Source organism: Schistocerca serialis, chromosome 6 (assembly GCF_023864345.2).
Source record: "Schistocerca serialis cubense isolate TAMUIC-IGC-003099 chromosome 6, iqSchSeri2.2, whole genome shotgun sequence".
NCBI classification, from domain to species: Eukaryota; Metazoa; Arthropoda; class Insecta; order Orthoptera; family Acrididae; genus Schistocerca; species Schistocerca serialis.
The window spans coordinates 684,769,575-684,786,249 of NC_064643.1; the positions used below are offsets into that span (position 1 = coordinate 684,769,575).

Consider the following 16,675-nt stretch of genomic DNA (forward strand, 5'->3'; position numbering starts at 1 on the left):
GAAGACTCTGAAGTTACGGTGTGACTTCTTACAACGGGCATGAGAATAGTTCCATAAAGATTGAAATTGTGCAATCAATTGGCATGGTTTATAAAAGCAGACATGTGTAATGACAATTTATTGCTAAATACTGCACCCTCTCTGCAACGCAATTTTGCCACATTATATGAGGATGCCGAAAACTCAAAGCCTCTCAGTAAGAGACAGCTCTCCTTAGGCAAATATGCACTTTCATTTCAGCATATTTTATTCTTTGTCAAATGGTCTGCAAAAACCTATTCTACATTTGTCATAATCTTTTCACTTGATTCAAATTATTTTCCATCTACTCAAGTTATTGCCAAAGCATCTTTGTGGGCAGGTGCACTGTACTGCTGAAAAACAGTTTTTTTTCTATTTGTTAAGCAGATCTCATCTTGATTTTTTGTCATCCAGTTTGCCCATAATACTTGCATAGTATTTGCAAGTTATTGTTTTATTCTTTACAGGGCAATCAATAAAAAGTACACTTTGGCATTCCAGAATACAATGGCATCGAGGAGTGGACAGGACGAGGATGGAGGAGATAGAGAACTCGTGCCCTTCTCTTGGTAGTCTCCCTCTTCATCTGTTCCATTCCCCTCTCCCAGCCTACTCTTCCATGCCACAGTGCCTCACACATAGCCCCCTGACTCCTCCAGAGTGAGCTCACAAGTGGCACATTCCTATCCAGTGCACTTGCTGCCTCTCCCTCGAAGCTATCAGCCACTCGTCCCCCAATCCTTCCTCCCACTCTCCACCTACTTTCTTCCCTCACCATTACAACTGATACAGCCAGCTGAGCTGGAGTGCTGGTATAATGTACCCAGCCATGACAATGTAACCAAGCAAATGAATATAATAGAGGGAAACATTCCACGTGGGAAAAATATATCTTAAAACAAATATGATGTAACTTACCCATCTACTCAATCTCCCACTTCCAGCTCCACTCCCCGCAAAACCTCAAAATTGTAATCAACACAATCTGGAACCACAACACCCTAATTCAGTAGTTAACCTTTCCTCCAAACCTCTCTCCCAATCTGAAACCTCTGTCCTATCCAAAGGCCTCACCTTCAGCCCTACTCCCAGATTCAACCAAACAGCCCTCGTCAAAGATTTACTGTCCTGCACCCGTACTCTCTGCTGGAAATATCACTTTGCCATGAAGAAAAATAATCCTAATCCTACCCCTAATGATCCAACACCCCAAGACACTATCCAAATTGAACCCTGCCTGGAACAGTTCCGTCCTCCGTCACAGTGGGACCCACCTCCTCTTCCTCAAAATCACCCTCTCCAAACCTTCCAGGAATTTCTCACTTCCAGCCTTGCCTCTCAATCCTTCTTGAAAAACCTTAATCCTACTCCCAACATCACCACATCTGAAGCCCAGGCTATCCGTGATCTGAAGGCTGACCGATCAATCGTCATTCTTCCAGCGGACAAGGGTTCCACGACCGTGGTACTTGATTGTCGAGAGTATGTGGCTGAGGGACTGCATCAGCTTTCAGACAACACTACATACAAAGTTTGCCAAGGTAACCCCATTCCTGATGTCCAGGCGGAGCTTCACGGAATCCTCAGAACCTTAGGCCCCCTACAAAACCTTTCACCTGACTCCACCAACCTCCTGGCCCCACCAACACCCTGCACCCCTACCTTCTACCTACTTCCTAAAATTCACAAACCCAATCATCCTGGCCACCCCATTGTAGCTGGTTACCAAGACCCCACAGAATGTATCTCTGCCTACGTAGATCAACACCTTCAACCCATTACATGCAGTCTCCCATCCTTCATCAAAGACACCAACCACTTTCTCGAACGCCTGGAATCCTTACCCAATCTGTTACCCCCGGAAACCATCCTTGTAACCATTGATGCCACTTCCTTATACACAAATATTCTGCACGTCCAGGGTCTCGCTGCGATGGAGCGCTTCCTTCCGCCGGTCACCTGCCACCCTACCTAAAACCTCTTTCCTCATTACCTTAGCCAGCTTCATCCTGACTCACAACTTCTTCCCTTTCGAAGGCCAGACATACCAACAATTAAAGGGAACAGCCATGGGTACCAGGATGGCCCCCTCGTATGCCAACCTATTTATGGGTCACTTAGAGGAAGCCTTCTTGGTTACCCAGGCCTGCCAACCCAAAGTTTGGTACAGATTTATTGATGACATCTTCATGATCTGGACTCACAGTGAAGAAGAACTCCAGAATTTCCTCTCCAACCTCAACTCCTTTGGTTCCATCAGATTCACCTGGTCCTACTCCAAATCCCATGCCACTTTCCTTGACGTTGACCTCCATCTGCCCAATGGCCAGCTTCACATATCCGTCCACATCAAACCCACCAACAAGCAACAGTACCTCCATTATGACAGCTGCCACCCATTCCATATCAAACAGTCCCTTCCCTACAGCCTAGGTCTTCGTGGCAAACGAATCTGCTCCAGTCCTGAATCCCTGAACCATTACACCAACAACCTGAAAACAGCTTTCGCATCCCGCAACTACCCTCCTGACCTGGTACAGAAGCAAATAACCAGAGCCACTTCCTCATCCCCTCCAACCCAGAACCTCCAACAGAAGAACCTCAAAAGTGCCCCACTTGTGACATGATACTTTCCGGGACTGAATGTGGCTCTCCAGCAGGGATACGAATTCCTCAAATCCAGCCCTGAAATGATATCCATCCTTCATGAAATCCTCCCCACTCCACCAAGAGTGTCTTTCCGCCGTCCACCTAACCTTCGTAACCTCTTGGTTCATCCCTATGAAATCCCCAAACCACCTTCCCTACCCTCTGGCTCCTACCCTTGTAACCACCCCCGGTGTAAAACCTGTCCCATGCACCCTCCCACCACCACCTACTCCAGTCCTCTAAGACGGAAGGTGTACACGATCAAAGGCAGAGCCACGTGTGAAAGCACCCACGTGATTTACCAACTGACCTGCCTACACTGTGAAGCTTTCTATGTGGGAATGACCAACAACAAACTGTCCATTCGCATGAGTGGACACAGGCAGACAGTGTTTGTTGGTAATGAGGATCACCCTGTGGCTAAACATGCCTTGGTGCACAGCCAGCACATCTAGGCACATAACACCAACCTATCAGAACTCCGGAGATGGGAACTTGCCCTTCAATATATCCTCTCTTCCCGTTACCCACCAGGCTTCAACCTCCGCTAATTTCAAGTTGCCGCCGGTCATACCTCACCTGTCATTCAACAACATCTTTGCCTCGACTGACATCTCTGGACAAACTCTTTGCCTTTACATATGTCTGCTTGTGTCTGTATATGTGCGGATGGATGTGTGTGTGTGTGCGCGCGAGTGTATACCTGTCCTTTTTTCCCCCAAGGTAAGTCTTTCCGCTCCCAGGATTGGAATGACTCCTTACCCTCTCCCTTAAAACCCACATCCTTTCGTCTTTCCCTCTCCTTCCCTCTTTCCTGATGAAGCAACTGTGGGTTGCGAAAGCTTGAATTTTTTGTGTTTGTTTGTGTGTCTACCAACATACCAACACTTTCATTTGGTAAGTTACATAATCTTTGATTTTAGATACAAACATGCAAATGGACGTACATTCTTTTAACTCTGAAGGAGGACTCATCTGAATGCAGCTTTTATGTGATTATCAATCATTCAGTACCTCAACTAAATGATTGTACATTGACGACAACAAGAACTGTTCTGAGAAGAAGGTGCACACTATCTATAGCCCTTCTATTAACTTTTGAGATATTATTTTTTACGTTAAACTACTCCAAGATTTTTATGATGGTACAGTGTTCCTGTTTATCCATTTTAAAGGAACACATGCAAAACGACTATTTGACAATGCTTTATAAACAAAATGATGCTGTAGACTTTGTTGGAACTTGATTTACTTTAGTGCACAGCATGTATCAGCATAGCTGGAACAAAATTTCATTGATATCAGTGACACCTCTTTGCCAAACCAACAACTTTACAGCTTGCAAGTTATTGCTCAGTTAAATGTTGTGCAGCTTGTCGAAGCTGTTCTCCACGAGCACTGAGTGTCAGACTCTCCTCAGCCTGCAAGAATATGTCTACTGCTCACCAATTGTACCAGTTATGTACCCTGGTGCTGGACTATCCAACACTAGTGCTTGCATGAGGGGCTAACACTGAGACAGCAATGCACCCACTATCTTAGGAGTTAATCGTTAATCTTTCACTTTACTTCCCAGTTAGCAGATTCTCTCAGTACCACAGATGGAATTCAGATGGCAATAATTTTGTCTTTACAAAATTCTTGTGAATGCAAAAGACAAATCTATAGTATAATTAGTGTCAAGAGCAACCTAAGTCAGCCATAAATACAATTATTTGCTCAATTTACAGAATGCGGACTAGTACATATTCATTTTCTGTAAAGATGGCAATAAAAGTATTTAGCAGATGATGCCATCCCCAACAAGTAGCTTTCTGTAGACATATTTACTGATTTTCACATTCATTCTACTTATGAAGTACATACAAAGAAAGCAACCTTCCAGCATCAGGTACCAGTGTAAATAGTACTCAGCTTTCAATAATACTAAAATCAATATTTTTAACGAAGGTGATGTTATTTATGTAATACAACAAGACAAATGTAATTTGTTTAACATGTGTAATAAATTCTATATAACTGTTCCAGGACCATGGCAATGAGTCTCAATACAATGTCAAGTCGAATGGGAGCTTTTAGTGGAAATTTATCATTTCCATACTTGCTGGCAATTGACTGTATAGCTCCATTTTCCCTGTTGACTGCTTTAGTACTGAGTAAGTATTCATCCTACAATACTCGAGGTTTCAGCTGAAATATTTACTTGCCTGATCAGTTAATCATCTTAAGTTCAAAATGTTATTTGTTACATGCAGAAAAGCGCTTCTAACAAATATCAACTAATGTTCAAATTGCTATTTTACAGCCACACTTTAAGGTTTGATTATTATGATGGAGGACCCTAGAACTAATGCAAAAACAAATAAAGAAAATCTTAGTAAAACATGGTTCAGGAGAGGTGGGCAGACCAACTACAGGATGTAGTGTAAGGTCACTCTCTCTCTTCTCTCTCTCTCTCTCTCTCTCTCTCTCTCTCTCTCTCTCTGAGGGATCATCAAGAAGTATGGCAGGAATTGCTTCATCAAAATGTTAACTAATCAAATTTTGGTCCAATATAAGGATCATGTGTCGCTTCTTAGAGTTAAGTTTGAGACCGAAGTTTTCTGCACATCTTCATGTGCCTCCCGAGATGGCAGAAACAATATTCTTAGGACTGTCATTTAATGCAGTTGGCTAAAGTGACATTTACAACAGTATGATCAAGATGACATTTGTGTTAATATACAGGGGGAAAACCAACAGTTCCGTGACTGAATGCTTATGGGCTACTGAAGGGTTGAAGGTTCATTTTCCCCACAAGAAATTCTGCTGCCCAACACAATGTTCTTCACTTCAGTGACTGCTTCATAGCCTGCGCCATGTGGATCCTTCATATTAATGCCATATTTTCTGAACTGTGCAGGTAGGAACACACCCTGTAATATATCCTACATTCCTGCAACCCCCCCCCCCCCTCCCCATTCTCAACCATCCCCTTCCCTGCTCCCAAACCAAGCACTACACAGCTTTTTATTCCACCAATTCACCCAGAGTCTCATTTTTCCCCCTCCCTTACTTCCCTCCTTTTCTGCTCCCTTCCCCCTTCTCCCCCTCTGCCTTCTGTCAAACCATCTGACTACATCTGGCAGCCCTATCCTGTCCCCAGCATGTCCCTGCATGCTCCCACAACCAGCACTTTACTGTCCCCCACCCCCACCCTGCTATCCCTTCCCCACCCCATACCAGCCTCCTCGCTATCCCTAACATCTATATTACTTCTCCCACCAGATGCAGTTGCTCACAGTCCGGCCTGAGTGGCCAGAGGTGGTCGTATGTGTGAGTTCTGCTTGCGTAAATCTGCATGTGTTGCCTGCTTTAGAACAAGACATTTTGCCAAAAGCTCACATGTTTAGCAGACTTTTTGTTGTGTCTGTCTGCGACTCAATGCTCTGTATGGTGAAGAACAGTCTATCCTTTTCCTGGATTTTCCATTGTTTGATTTTGACTAACGATTTTTTTTCCATCCTCCAACCCAGTGCTGTCTTTCTTCGTTTCTATTCTCTAACACATTACTTTACTCAGTGTCCATCCTCTTCTTTCTCTTCTTTCCTGTATTTTTCCTGTCACCTTCCAAACCACACCTTATTCTCTGACTTACGAGCCACACTGTATCAACAGTCTGGTCTGTGCGTAACGTATGGCTTCATGACTGTGCTGGCTGTTGGTGCAGCATTTCAAGTCCCACATTTCCCCCACCAGTATAATTAATCTTGAGCTTTCAAACTGAACACTCTTCCTGCCTCACTCTTCTGTGCCCGCATCTTGTGGTCGTGCGGTAGCGTTCTCGCTTCCCACGCCCGGGTTCCCGGGTTCGATTCCCGGCGGGGTCAGGGATTTTCTCTGCCTCGTGATGGCTGGGTGTTGTGTGCTGTCCTTAGGTTAGTTAGGTTTAAGTAGTTCTAAGTTCTAGGGGACTGATGACCATAGATGTTAAGTCCCATAGTGCTCAGAGCCATTTGAACCATTTTTTCACTCTTCTGTATTTCTACCTCATCTTCCCCCTCACCCCCCTACCATCCACCACTCTTTCTTCTCTCTTATTCCAGTACACACATACCAACCTCTCCTAATCCTGTCACATCCTCTGTTCCCCTTCTTAATACATATCCACCCACTGACCTGCATCCCACATTATTCTCTTTTTATTTATTTTTCTCTTTGATCTCATTGTGTTTTCATGTTGATTTCAGTTTGTTTCCACCTTTCACTGTCAGCTCTACTTCTCCATATTTCATCCACTCTGTCCTTTTTGTCATTTTTCCCACACATTTTGTGTGTTTTTGTAAGTTTTTTGCACATAATTTTATGTATTTTTATCCTCCACTGTGGATCCTCGCTGCTTCCATCTGCACCAACACAGAGCAGTTTCCTTATTCCTAGTGTACTAGTTGTTATCTTACTCGTTTCTTAGATAACTGAAAAATTGTTTGTATAATCTTACACAGTATAGTGTGGTAGGACAACACTCTCACCACGTGTTTTTGAATGGGAATAATATGACCAGTCCCAGAACAATTTCAGCACGAATTATTTTTTTAGTAGTTGCTGAAAGATTACACACCCAATATCTGAATATCCCATTTGTCTAGGGGGGGGTTTCATAGTTTTCTTTGTCTACAAAATAATCATTCCAACATTAAGCATGGCCTGGGTTATCTTCTGTTTAAATAAACTCCACCAGATTGGAAATACTTTCAGCTAAAAATTATATTTATTCATACTTTTTGTTAGAAACTACACCATTTTCACTATCAACATTGATAATCTAAATCCATTAAACTTCACTTGTCACAAAAACACATCCGCCTTCCTCCAAGACTGAAAAAGAAGTGGCGGGCAAGCCAACATGAGTCCAGAAGTTGCAGACATTCCCACTTCCTAGCTAGCTTCTTTGATCTACTGACCTTATAAACTCCAAAGATAGATATATATAATTTAACATCTTAAACAAGTTCATTATTTATCATAAAAGAACATATTCATAATTAAATTAATAAATTAAGCACATTTTCTGGCAACATAATACAATCATGAATTTACCTCAACTCTTTATCTTCTATGGTCGATTACATTATACTAGCCAGAACCCAGTCCCACATACTGCTCCTGCATTGTTGCCTGGCTCATTGAATCCCCCCAAAATACTTATCTCCAGCTGCAACCCTTCTGTTCATGATGACCTCCATCTGTTCATATTCTGCCAGTCCTCAGCCCTCACCAAACTAATCCTGCAAAAAAATTAAAATCAGGCCCAAACCTCCTTGCAATACCTCCTCTCCATACATACAATTACCCTGTTTTGCAATCCTAAATCCCTGTATCCTGTCTCTCACAATGAATCTCTTGCCCTTCAGGAACTAGAGTTACATGCACAACAACACCTCAAAAAATTCGCCAACTTGTTCCCTTGCTGCTCTCACATTGGACTACCACTATTCATCACCTTTACAACAACCTCCAAACTTCCCCCATGTCCCTTCGTAGCTGACAAACCCTGCCTTGCAGACCTACTGCATGTACCACACTATCAGAAACTCCCTCCTACCGTTATACAGAATCCAGAACCTAAACAGACCCAAAACACAGTCACGAATCTTTCCTCCAAAAGCCTTAATCCCACAGAAGTATCAGTCCTTTCCAATGGTCTTACTTTTTGCCCAACTCCTGAATTCAGTCATGCTAGACTTGTTAAAGACCTTGTCTCCTCCTCCTGGTCCCTACAGTGCAAACACTTTTCCTCACTAACCCTGCCAGTCGGACTCAACCCAATACTAACCTGGAACCTTGCCCGACTCAGTTCACTCCCCCATCCAACCACGATCCATCCCCACTGCCCCCAAATCATCCCCGTTAACATTCCAGAATTTTTTAAACTAAAACCTTGCCTCACCATCATTCTCCAGATCCCCAGATCCCTCAACATGGTAGCTACCCTTACATCTGCAGAAAGAACCAGTCCACCACCTAAACACTAATCCTGATCTTATAATCCTACCTGCCAACTAAGACTTCACCACTGTGGTTTTGAACCACAGGGATTGCTGGCAGAAGGACTCCACCAGCTGTCAGATTTGTCCACATACAAATCCTGCCAAGTGACCCATTCCAGAAACCAACAGGATCTCCACTCTCTCCTCAAATACTTAGGCCGATCACAGAACCTCTCCCCTGAGTCTGTCTTTCTCTTCACCCCTACCACTTCCCCGCATTCCTACCTTCTACGTGCTTCCCAAAGTCCATAAACCCAACCACCCAGGACACCCCATTGTGGCTGGTTACTGTGCCCCCACTGATAGAATCTCTGCTCTTGCAGACCAACACCTTCAGACTATTACCTGTGACCTACCCTCTCCTATATAAAAGACACCAACCATTTTCTCCACTCACTATGCACAGTTCCTGTTCCTTTACCACACAACAGTCCACTCCTCACTATTGGCGCCACCTCTGTTTATGCTGACATTCCTAATGCACATGGCCTTGACACTATTGAACACTACGTTTCCCAAACCTACAACCTCCATCTCGGTCAGAGTGGGCAACTATAAACTCACTCACAATTGCTTCACCTCTGAAGGCACCACCTATAAACAAATATGTGCTGCAACAATGTGTACTGTCACGCCACCATCCTCCAAGGTGTGTGAGAAAAATAATAAGACTGGCAACACTGTGAGCACTCTGGCAATACAGTGTCATTCTACTCATGTAGACCAATGTGTTCATCCGTTCCAGAAGTTCAGCCTGAGTTTCAGCTCCGTACAGCTATCATGTGATGTTTGGAAGCACCATCAGTGAAGTCATTGTGTGACATGAAAATGTACTGTGGAATTTAGAGCAATGTTATGCAATCAAATTTTGTGTTAAACTTGGGAATCCACAAGTGTGACCTTTGAAAAGTTGATGCGGCTCACGGGGAACATTCCTTATCAAGAGCAGAAGTTTTTTGCTGTCACAAATCATTTTTGGAAGGGCAAGAAAACACCGAATATGAACTTTGCTGAGGGCAACATTCTACACCTACAAACTGCAAACCACTGTGAAGTGCTTGGCAGAGGGGTACATCTCATTGTACTGGTTATTGGGGTTCACTGCACATGCTGTAGCGGTTATAACCTTATCCTCAAAGTCCCATGTGAACGATTTGTAGAGCACTGTAGTATATTTCTGGAGCCGTCATTTAAAGCCAGTACTTGAAACTTTATTAGTAGACGTTCTCAGGACAGTTTACATCTATCTTCAAGAGTCTGCCAGTTTCTTCAGTACCTCTGTGACACTTTGCTTTTCTTTAGTATATCTGTGAAACTTTCACATTGGTGAAACACACACCTGTAACCATTTGTGCTGCCCTTCTCTGTATAAGTTCAATATCCCCTGATAGTCCTATTTTGTACATGTCCCACACACCACAAACTTGAGCAATATTCTAGAACCAGTCACATGAATGACTTGTAAGCAATCTCCTTTGTGAACTGATTCCACTTCTTCAGTATTCTACCGATAAGCTGAAGTCTACCACTTGCTTTACCCACATCTGAACCTATGTGATCATTCCATTTCATATCCCTACAAAGTGTTACACCCCGGTATTTATATCAGCTGGCAAGTACCAACAGTGGCTCATTAATATGTAGTCATTGGATACTATGTTTTTTTTTCATTTTGTGAAGTGCACAACTATACATTTTTGAACATTTAAAACAAGTTGCCAATCTTTGCACCACTATGAAATCTTATCGAGATCTGCAGATTCTTTCAGACAGTACTTAGTTACAGGTAACTGCATCACCTGCAACAATCCTGAGGTTACTATTAATATTTTCTGCAATGTCATTAACATACAACATGAACAGCAAGGGTCCCAACACACTTCCCTGGGGCACATCCGAAGTTACTTCTTCATCTGACAATGACTCTCAATCCAAGGTAACATGCTGTGTCCCCCCTCCCAAAAAGTCATCAATACAGTCACAAATTCACTTGATACCTCATACAATCATGCTTTTGACAATAAGCATAGCTGTAGTACTGAGTCAAAAGCTTTTCAGAAATTGAGAAATACTGCATCTACCTGGCTGCCATGATGCAAAGCTTTCAGTATGTCACGTGAGAATAGTGTGAGATAGGTTTCACATGATTGATGTTTTCAGAATTCATGCTGGTTGGTATGGAGGATGTCATTCTGTTTGAGACACCTCATTATGTTTGAGCTCAGAATATGTTCTAAGATTCTACAACAAATTGATGTCATGGATACTGGACTGTAGTTTTGTGGATCGCCTCTACTACCCTTCTTGTAGATGAGTGTGACCTATGCTTTTTTCCAAGACCTGGGCATGGGTTTTTGTTCGATTACAATTAGAAGATTGTTAGATTACAATTAGAAGAGGGGCTAACTCAGCCGCAAATTCACTATTGAATCCAATAGGGGTTCCATTAGGCCCTGGAGCTTTGTTCAGTTTTAATAATTTCAGCTGTTTCTCAACACAACTGACACTAATATTTATTTCACTCATGTTTCCAGTGGTACAAGGATTAAACTGGGGCAATTCTCCTGGGTTTTCCTTTGTAAAGAAAATTTGAAAATGGAGTTAAGCATTTCATCTTTTGCTTTGCTACACTCAATTTCGTTTCCTGTCTCATTCATTAGGTACTAACAGCTTTCCCATATAATCAAAATTTATTTGGGTTTTATGAAAGAACATCTGGAAATATTTTGTTATGCTAGTCACTGAAAGCTTAACAAATGGTTCAAATGGCTCTGAGCACTATTCGACTTAACTTCTGAGGTCATCAGTCGCCTATAACTTAGAACTAATTAAACCTAACTAACCTAAGGACATTACACACATCCATGCCCGAGGCAGAATTCGAACCTGCGACCGTAGCAGTTGCTCGGCTCCAGACTGTAGCGCCTAGAACCGCACGGCCACTCCGGCCGGCCTGTATGCTTAACACATTACTCTCTTGACAGCCACATCCGTTTCATCAGCATCTCTCTATTTATGGCCCTATGCTTTGTTTCACAACTATTATGCAATAATCTCTGTTTCTTTAGAAGTTTCTTTACAGTGACTGTGAACTGTTCCACTGGGTACATACCCATCCAGTGCATGGCTACTTATTCTTTTAAACTCGAGCCATAGTTCCTCTACATATTCCTGCCCTGCTGGAAGTTTCAAGTTCCTTATTGAGATATGACACAACTGATTTTTTATCTAGTTTACTGGACATACATATCTTTCTGTTTGTTTTCATTGTCCTTCGTACTTTGTTAATCGTTGTTGCCACAACTGTTTCTTGGTCACTGATACCAGTTTTGATGTGGACATCCTCAATATATTTCCATCATGAGTGGGGTTCCAAACTACCTGTTCTAGGAACTTTTTAGAGAAGGCATTTAGTAAAGTTTCATGTGATGCCTCATCACACACTAGCAAAACTGTAATTTTCTCAATTGATTATTGGATGATTAAAGTTTTCACCAATGATTACACTCTGATTGGGGAACTTACATACAAGTGAACTGAGGTTTTCCTTTAAAGTTTTTGGTTACGTCAGATGGATGAGTCTGTGGGCAACAGGAAGAGCCAACTATCATTTCATGCCCACCCCTAATACTGAGTATAGCACAAACATTCTGACATGCAGCTTCAGTTTCTGTATCAGTGGATTTGAGTTTCTTGTCTACTGTGATGACTACACCACCTCCATTTACCATTTGCCTATCCTTTCAGTACACACTTAAATTTTCCCAAAATTCCCACTGCTATCAATCTGAGGTTTCCCCCAGCTTTCTGTATCTAGTATTATGTGAGCTTCAGTGCTTTTCAGGAGAGGTTCATACTGTGGCACTTCAGCAGTTAACCATTAGGATTTTAATTCACTCATCTGTGGGAGGTACTTCTTCTCATCTTACACTGATACTTCTGGGTTTCCTACAGCTATCATTATCTGGATTGGACAGAGAATTACCTAATCTAATAAACTCTTGTGTACACTCCACACACACTCAGTCAGCTACCTGAGTAGCAGCCAGTGTAGTGTACACTTGACCCATTTAGTAGGACCCTACAGTTCTTAACCCAACGGCGCAAGCCCAGGAAGTGGCAGCATGGCTTGTCACAGAACCATCAAAGTCTCTGGTTCAGTCCTTCCACTCAACTCAGAACCAAAGGACCATGATCTATTCTGGAGACAATGCTGCAAATTGTGAGTTTCATAGAAACTCCATGCACAAGGCTGCTATTCTTGACCTTCTTTGCATCACTGGAGTGACCCTAGTATGACCTCAGAGCCCAGACGACAGGCATCATTTGGTCCAATGTGCACCACACTCTATAGCTGGTTGCACCCTGTTCCATCAATTGCTGCTGAAATAGCCTCTTCAGTGAGTTGAATGAGGCCCGCAAGCATACACACTGATTGCACTTGGTGCCCCTGTCCCCTGCTGCCATTTCCATAAGGGGTACCATCATTTGCTGTATGTTTGAACTCCCGATGATTGATAGACCCTCACCCTTATGTGACTGCCTCCTCTTCACACCAGACTAAACAGGTGAAGTGAGTCCCACTGGCTCAGTTTCAATTTCTATGAAAGACAGCACCTCAAACTTGTTGGCAATGGGTATTGGGACAACACCCTGAATCCACCCTGGTCCCCGTCCAACCTGTACAGCGTGTCTAACTCTACCACTGAAATGCTATTCGCAGTCAAGTGGATGAGTAATGACAGATCCCATACTCTCTGCAGAGGAGACAGGACCCACATGAGTAGATAGTACTTGAGAGATCTTTGGTACCACTACCACAGATACATGACTCTTGGGAGCTCTTCCAACACAACAACTTGCAGCAGCTACCAATCATTTGACAGTAGTCAGGGTGATTTCCAGCTGCTTATGACTGTCAACACACTCCTTCCAAGTTCGAGAACAGCATTCATAGTGGGGCTGCATTTTAGGTGGTGCGATATGTTACAGTCCAGTGAACAAATAACTTTAAATTAAACTTGCTGATTATCTTTTAATCTCATGAGCAATGAAGTTTCTGAAACTTCCTGGCAGATTAAAACTGTGTGCCGGACCGAGACTCGTGAAAGGCAAAGGTCCCGAGTTCAAGTCTCAGTCCGGCACACAGTTTTAATCTGCCAGGAAGTTTCATATCAGCGCACACTCCGCTGCAGAGTGAAAATCTCGTTCTGGTAACATCCCCCAGGCTGTGGCTAAGCCATGTCTCTGCAATATCCTTTCTTTCAGGAGTGCTAGTTCTGCAAGGTTCGCAGGAGAGCTTCTGTTAAGTTTGGAAGGTAGGAGACGAGGTATTGGCAGAAGTGAAGCTGTGAGGACGGGGCGTGAGTCGTGCTTGGGTAGCTCAGTCGGTAGAGCACTTGCCCGTGAAAGGCAAAGGTCCCGAGTTCGAGTCTCGGTCCGGCACACAGTTTTAATCTGCCAGGAAGTTTCATATCAGCACACAGTCCGCTGCAGAGTGAAAATCTCATTCTGGAATGAAGTTTCTAGTCCCCTATAAGAATTGAAGCAAATACACAAAACGAGATTTCTATTAAGGCAACAGAAAAACTTTTTAAGGTTAATTATAGTGTCTTACCAAACTTGAAAATAGAGATAATTTATGATAAATGTATGTCATATATACTCCTCTTTAAGGGAAAACTAAATGTAACTCAATATGTTAGTTGGAATATTTGCTACAGTAACTAAATCACAAACGCTGATTTACTAAATCTTCGATTATGCACAGGACAATCATGGATCTGAAAATTCTCAAAACTGCACATTTATTTGTGTTGATATACAATGAAATTCACCGGTGATCTATTCTTTGGCAATAACTGTGAACCATAAACGTTGATTTGCTACAAAATATGTTACATATCTAAAATTCCAGTACTGATAACTTATGAAAATATAGTTTTGTAAGCATCCAGAAATTCTCAAAGCAACCTGTTTCTCATGTAATTATACAATGAAATTAGAGAATTACTGTTTTGAGCAAGGACAGGCCTACTGTTCTCAAAAGTTTTAAGAGCACGAATGAGATTACACCTACAATTGATGACAACAGTATGAGTTTATTGCAGCACTTCCGAAAGTTCAAAATTTCACAATACATCACAGTAGAAGTGGATATTGATATTATCAATGAAAGATTGTGCAGAAGCAATGTAAACAGTAAAATATACAAATCTAGAATTTCAAATCAGCACACAAGTCTTGTACAGGATGTCTCACACAAAAACAAATCCCGAAGTCAGCTTACATACATAAATAAGTGTGCAAATTTCATGGATTTTTCACCTTAATGTTTCTATGGCAACTTCTACACTGGTGTGCCAAAGATGAACACTGCATCATGAGTTTATCTCGGCCAAAATCGCTAAAATGTGCAGCACCAATAAAGCACACCTTCTACCTGTTGCAGCTAACAATGCAACATTCATCTTCAAAAAGTGACAAAATTTCTAATATATGCCTACTCTTGTGAGATCGAGACCAACTTTTAACAATAAGGATGATAGGTGAGTTTGACTGAAGTTTTGTACACGTGAAAGGTTTGTGTCAAAAAGGTGCCAAAAAACGCCACAACTGAGCAAAAGGACAAGTGAAGAAATTTGTATGTTGATCTTCTTGAGAGGATTGTCAATGACCACGATTGGTCAGTTGTGTGATCACAGGTGATGAATCCTGGATTTTCAAATATGACCCAAGGCAAAGCAGCAAAGTGAGTAGTGGCACAGTGAGACATCTCCTCGACCAAAACAAGCTCAAATGAGCAACTGTAAAAGATGAAAACAATGCTGATTTGCTTTTTTGACAGTAGGGATATCATACATGAAGAAATTATTCCTCTGGGACAAACTGTCAGTGGAGTGCTTTACAAAGATGTACTTGAAAGGCCCAGGAAAAGGATAAATCAAGTGAGACTGGGCATTGCAGACAAGTGGATGCTTGATCATGACAACACTCCATGTCACATGGCCAGTTCCATCACGGAATGTTTTACCTCAAAAGGCAGTCCTTTTGTTCCATAACCTTGCTATTCACCTAATCAGAGTCCCTGTGAATTTTTTCTTTTCCTGAAATCTGGATATGTTTTAAAAAGACATCATTTTCGGACTCTGGAGAGCATTCAAAAGAAAGTGACCAATGTAATAAAGGCCTACCAGTTGAAGCCTTCAGGTGTGCTATGAGTATTGGTAACAATGACTCTGCCAGTGTATAGCTGCTGAATGGAACTACTTTGAAGGGGACAATATTGTTGTCTGAAAGAACTAAAAACTTTGGTGCATAAAAAACCAGTCTCATTACTTTTCTCATACACCTCATAAGCCAGCCTACTCCTAGAGGAAACCTTCTAACCCCCAGAAACCCAAACCCTTCACCTGGTTCAGATTCATTGATGACATCTTCGTGATCTGGATCAAGGGTGAGGATGCCTTATCCACATGCCTTCAGAACATCAACACCATCTCTCCCATTCACTTCACCTGGTCTTTTTTAACCCTACGAGATACCCTCCTCGATGTTGACATTTACCTCAAAAATGGTGATATCAGTAACTCTGTCCACATCTAACCTACCAACCACCAACAATACATCCACTTCGACAGCTGCCACCCACTCGATACCAAGATGTCCCTTCCCTCAAGCCTAGTTACCCGTGGCCAACATGCTTGTAATGATGAGCAGTTCCTCTCCAAATATACCAAGGGTCTCACTGAGGCCTAAACAGACCAGAATTATCCTCCCAACCTTGTACAGAACCAGATGTCAGGTGGGTTGTCTATCCAGTCATCCACCACCTCCCGGAGTTCCTATAGTTTGGGCACAAAGGAGCACTCCCCTTGTGACTCAGTACCCCCAGGACAGGAATCACATTCTCCGCTAGGGTTTCAACTACCTCTCAACATGCCCTGAAACCCCTCTCATAGTGATATTCTGCTGCC

At 42.5% G+C, this 16,675-nt stretch overlaps 1 protein-coding gene across 1 annotated transcript in view; it reads left to right on the plus strand.

The window, feature by feature from the left end:
- The window catches only part of LOC126484386 (synaptic vesicle glycoprotein 2A-like), a 187,428-nt gene that overhangs the window by 154,083 nt on the left and 16,670 nt on the right, over positions 1 to 16,675 (plus strand). Inside the window, exon 11 of the mRNA XM_050107880.1 lies at positions 4,699 to 4,826. Coding sequence (XP_049963837.1) covers positions 4,699 to 4,826 — 128 coding nt within the window. The remainder of the gene's footprint in view (positions 1 to 4,698; positions 4,827 to 16,675) is intronic.